Source organism: Hordeum vulgare, chromosome 1H (assembly GCF_904849725.1).
Source record: "Hordeum vulgare subsp. vulgare chromosome 1H, MorexV3_pseudomolecules_assembly, whole genome shotgun sequence".
Lineage (NCBI taxonomy): Eukaryota > Viridiplantae > Streptophyta > Magnoliopsida > Poales > Poaceae > Hordeum > Hordeum vulgare.
In genome coordinates this window covers 33,011,740-33,017,210 of record NC_058518.1, presented here as the reverse complement: position 1 = coordinate 33,017,210, position 5,471 = coordinate 33,011,740, and the positions used below count along the sequence as shown (strand labels likewise).

General features: G+C 45.5%; 1 protein-coding gene across 1 annotated transcript; it reads right to left on the bottom strand.

Annotated features, from left to right (window-relative positions):
- Positions 1-2,221: 2,221 nt before the first annotated feature.
- LOC123405960 lies at positions 2,222-2,992 on the bottom strand. Its single transcript, XM_045099471.1, has 2 exons — positions 2,582-2,992; positions 2,222-2,417 (listed from the first exon to the last, which is right to left on the bottom strand). Exons 1-2 carry the CDS (start codon positions 2,877-2,879, stop codon positions 2,392-2,394), a joined length of 324 nt encoding a protein of 107 aa, XP_044955406.1. The 5' UTR covers positions 2,880-2,992; the 3' UTR covers positions 2,222-2,391.
- Positions 2,993-5,471: the final 2,479 nt, after the last annotated feature.

Below are 5,471 nucleotides of genomic sequence, written 5' to 3'. Positions count from 1 at the left end.
GCTACTGCATGCAGCTCGTCCACGCTACGTACGCGGCAAGCTACAGACCGACTCTAATGCACCCACGCTCCACAACTCGAGTCAGCACACACGAAACACGCATCCCTACGCCTGGGACCCGACACGCCCGACACGCCCAGCACGCGCCTAGCTATACACGCGCCCGACGTGTCCGGCTTGTCGCCGCGGCTTATTTCGTCCAACATTCACCCCCTAAGCCGTGGCTCAGAGGAGCCCGACGTTCTCGACATCGACGTCTGCCAGCAGCGCTTGCTCCGCCGCCGGCTCCTTGCTCCGTTGAGGGCAGTCCCTCTTGAAGTGGCCGGGCTCGTTGCAGTTGGAGCAGCGCCCGCGTCGGTTCCTACGGCTGCTCGACGCCACGCTCTTGCCGTCGTCGTCGTCGTCCTGTGCACCGCCTCGCCGACGCTCCCGCGCTCGCCACTACTCTGCCGTGAGCATGAGTTGGCCATCCGCCCACTCGCCGCCCGCTTGTCCGCGTCGTCGTAGCCGCGCGTCGAAGGCCTAAAGACGACCCAACGCCTGCTCGAATGCCATGGTGGAGACATCACACAATTGCTCGATTCCGGCCCCGCCGCGTACAGACGGTCCGGCATGGAGTCGAGTAGTTTCTTCACCAACGCGGCGTCTTCCAGCGTCGATCCGAGCCCCGCGAAGCGTGCCTCCATGCCATCGAGCTTCCCAGCGAACGAGTCCAGCGTGTCGTCCTCCGCCATTCACAACAGCTCGAACTCTCCTCGGAGAGTGCCCAGCCGCGTCGCCCGGACTCGGTCCTCCCGGACGAACATCACCTTGAGACTCGCCCACACCTCCGTCGCCGTCTTCTTGGACGCAACCTGCAGCAGAAGATCCTCAAAGAGCGCGTGGAACAGGTATGCCTGTGCCACCTTGTCCTTCTTGGCGATCACGGCCACCGCCCCGTCCTCCAGCGGCTCCACCGCCTCCCACAGCCCGGCGGCGTCCAGGTCCGCCTCCACCTTGATTGCCCACGTGGTGTAGTTATCACCAGTGAGCATCGGGACCGGCATTGACATGATGCTCCCCGACCCGCCGGCGTATGGGACGAGCGCCATCTCCGGCGAACTACTCCCTCAACGTGGCTCCGATACAATTTTTTGGTGTCTAGCCCTAGCTCTCCTCTCGCCTGAGCTCTACCCCTCTCTCTCTATCTCTGCTCTCGAGGAAGAAGAAGGGAACAAAGACACAGGTATTTTCCTGGCGCACGTACACCACCCGCCGCACGAACGGCGTCCTTTTTTCTTTTGAGCACGAACTCAGCAACACATCGGATACATGGCCAGTTATATAGCCTAGCTAGATAGCCCACACAACCCACTTAGCCAACTACCCACGCGCACACGCGCTCACCCGGCGACCTGGCCGCTCTTGTGCATGGGGCCATGCAGCTCTTCCACAAGGCCCACGCTGATCCGCACGCCTCGCCCGCGCCCACGACGCGTTCGTACGCGCACGGCGCGTCCGGGCTCCAACGAACAGCAACGGCCGGCTACTGCATGCAGCTCGTCCATGCCACGTACGCGGCAAGCTGCAGACCGACTCCAATGCACGCACGGTCCACAACTCAGGTCAGCACACACGACACACGCATCCCTACGCCGCAGACCCGACGCGCCCGACACGCCCAACGCGCGCCCATACACGCGCCCAACGTGTCCTGCTTGTCGCCGCGGCTTATTTCGTCCAACAAAATCACACTCCAACGAGGTGACCAACCCTGTTAATATTACAAACTTTTGTGCTAGTCGTATCATCTTTCAAAAATTATTGAAATTTCACCCATTCATTTAAAGATGCGCCATATGATTAAAATACTGTAATGTATATAATCGACAAAACAGACATTACAGGCATGACAAAATCCAAGTACACCGGTACAATCGAATTACCCTGGATTTGTGGGTGAAATCATACAACTAACTGAATATGCCACATGTCTTTCTCTTCCTCTCCCCCTCCGTCTCATCACATTTAGCAAATTAAGTTGTATTTGGAGCTTTGCATTAGTGAGGAATGCAAGTTACTAAGGCAAAAAATTGGTTGAGCTCAGGCATAAAGAACCCATTGACTTTGGATATAAAAAGCGCATAAAAGTTGTTTCTTTAAATATACCAATTTCTTCTAATATCCTTCACCTGCCACAAGTCGTAATTAGAACCAAAAAATACTATATGAGCAAACATAATTTAGACAATTTGAGGAGAAGACTTTATTAGTTTAACAAACGTTCTCATACAATGCTTAACATAAACTTATTTTAACACAACCTCATGGATTACATATCTCAAAGGAAAGTTGTTGTGAGGCCAGCAACATGGAAAACCGACGCTTCTCCTCCCGCTGCTAAATTAGTCACTACGCTAGAGGAGGAAATGTGTAACCTGCAAGACCATTCAATTTGACACAACATGTGATCAGAAAAGCACAACAAGAATATAAAATGCATAACTAAAATCAAGACCCTGTGAATCCGAAGAAAGAATAATACAAAAAGTGCATGTATGCAATGCCCATTATCATAATTCACTTAATATATTTCACTTACTTCCACACTTGTAGCCATGTGGGAACGGCTTCTTGCAGAAATTGGCAACGTAGCCAACCTTCTCCATACACCATATCTTCTCTTTCTCCTTGGTGACACCAGCGCAAAGGCATGGGATGTTTGCCTTCTGCCACACGGCGCAGCACGCATCTGATGGAGCTAGCTTCGGCTCTGCTGGGAATTTCTGATACTTACCACACTCCCTGATCATGTCTTGTCGATCACCGTCGCATCCGCCAGCTGACACAACTACCGCAATAGTGAGGATGATGAAACATAAGTACATGAGTTTCGCCATGGCTATGGCTTTTGTATCTGCTGCACTAGAGCCTTCTCTATCCCTTTGATGTTAGAATCCTACAATGTAGGATTTGTGTGGCTTCTTTAGCTATGGCTTGGTTTATATAGCCTTGTTTGAGATGATGATACGGGTGTATAAATTAGTAGTATATCTTAAAGATATGGCACTTTGTCCAACAATTAATGTGTACATTAATTGCACAACTATAGGCTAAATAATACATTAGTTCTATTTCTTGAAGATACCATAGTGCATCAAACAAATGATAACTCTATATCTACAGGTTATACATTGAAGATATGAAATAACATCAAACAGTGAATGTGTACATTAACTCCACATCCGCATGTTATACATACATTATTTAGATACCCACATGTTATACATACATTAGTTATATATGATATATCTTGAAGATATGGTACTGCATCAAAGAAAAGAATGCATACATTAATGCACATCTATAGGCTACAACATTACATTAATTACAAATATCTTGAAGATATGTTATTGAATCTTTATTTGAATGTGTATATTAATTGCACATATGAAGACTACAACATTACATCAAATGGCTACAATATTGCATCACACTTTGGAAATATGCACTACATCTTATATATCGCACTACATAAGACTATGGACATGTACACTTATGGACCCATATCTCAGGTAAAAAATAAGGTTGAGCCGAGAGACAGAGCTTTTTGAGGACCATACGGGTCTTGGCCCGGTTTTTCCAAATAAAAGCATAGGTAAGGCCGAACAAATATATATTATTGGCCCATACAAGACAATTTTCTCATTTTGCTTGTGTTATTACTCTAGGCTTATCAATTAGCCCCTTTTTACTTTCATGTCACACTCGCTACTTGTTGATCCCACATATCTTTTTTCCATATGGTTTCCTATTTGTATATACTAGTTGATCCCCGCGCACTGCCACAAGAACTTTGTTAAACGTTACACACAAAGTAGTGCGTAAAACAGGTAAATCTAACGAAAAACAAATGTAAGTGTTCTCACCATGCTCGCATGCACCAAGGGAAAACAGCAGGTGTGGATGGAAGGTAGAACGTCGAGCTCCAACACCAGGCAATTGGAGAAGAAATGGACATCACTTTGGAGAGTCCAAGTGTCGTCAAAGATCAGGGTATTTCTCTCGCGCCTTACCAAGCACTCGCTCCCCACTAAATCGTACTAGTTCATAGAAACATGCAGCTTACAGGAGATGCAAGATATGCGGTCACACAGATTTCTCGAGGGGTTCCTGTCTATAGTGCACAATGCCAAAAACATGTATGTGCTCTAGTTGACGAGAACATGACGAAACTACTGCACAACTTGCAAGAACCCCATGAACGTGAATGGCTTGTTACTCTGGTTGATCTCTTGAAACACAAATATTTGGTGAAATTGCTTGTGACATCGTAGGCAACCAGGTGTCGTGATTTGGTGAATTGATGATTTCTAAGTGGTGAACAACTTGAATTGTGGCAGGAGAGGTTGTTATTATGGTCACATGTCCTAGAGACAGAAGAAGATGCTAGATTGTACCAGGAAGCAGAATACACTACCTTTGACTATCAGCGGTCATTTGCGGCTGAAAGAATCACACCCCAGGTGCATTGTATCCCATATAACATTCCAGATGAAAAAATATTACGACTGTGTTTCCCTTTAAAAAATGAGTAACTCTATTTTAATCCCTGAATTAACAAGTATAAGATGCTTTGGATAATTCAATATGGACTACATACAAACTGAAATGAGTCAACAAACACGCTAAAATGTGTCTATATGCCTCCGATTCACAAAAAAATTAAAGCATCTTATAGTACTGGTATTGCACGTATAATCTTAGAAAAAAGGTTTGCGTTGGGTTTGTTACAAATCCCGAACTTGTATGCATCCTATTATCCCAACTTAAACTTATAATCCCTAAAATCTGAACACTAAACCCACATCACATTTTCATACTAAACATGGACCGTCTAGCCGACATGCCACAAGGAACTCATGAATCAGTTGCACTCATCATGATTTATAGTAAACGTGCACGTGCAGTGCACGTGTGTTTGGACTAACACATTGATCAAATACACTATAATATAGTTACATCCAAATCTGAGCCAGCATATTTCTAAATTTTAAATTCTCGCGTTAATTGCAGAATATATATATTCCCAGCTCATATGTAATAATTTGAAATATCATTTGTCATCAATCAACATGGCTATTGTATTTTTCCCGGAAAAAAAACATGTCTATTGTATTCAAGTTCTACACATTTATACATATATTAGGCGTCAGTATATAATTTTCCAGATGCACCCATTTTACATCGTATAGTGCTACAAACAATAATAACTAAATATTTCCTTGTTAGAAACTCAAAATTATTTAAATCATGATTCTCCATATGCAAACATACATGCAAGTATCACCACATATGAAAATGACACTTGGTACAACCCAAGGAACCGTTTCAGCACCAACAAATGAGAGGACCTCATAGTCTCCATGTTGGGCCCCACTTTAGATGGTGACACATCACCCGTGGGCTGCAACTAAGTGGTAATGTTTTTT

Coding starts and splice junctions, on each gene's coding strand:
- LOC123405960 (XM_045099471.1), bottom strand. CDS start 2,879: ATGGCGAAACTCATGTACTTATGTTTCATCATCCTCACTATTGCGGTA. Junction 2,418..2,581: donor ACATGGCTACAAGTGTGGAA/GTAAGTGAAATA, acceptor ATGGTCTTGCAG/GTTACACATTTCCTCCTCTA.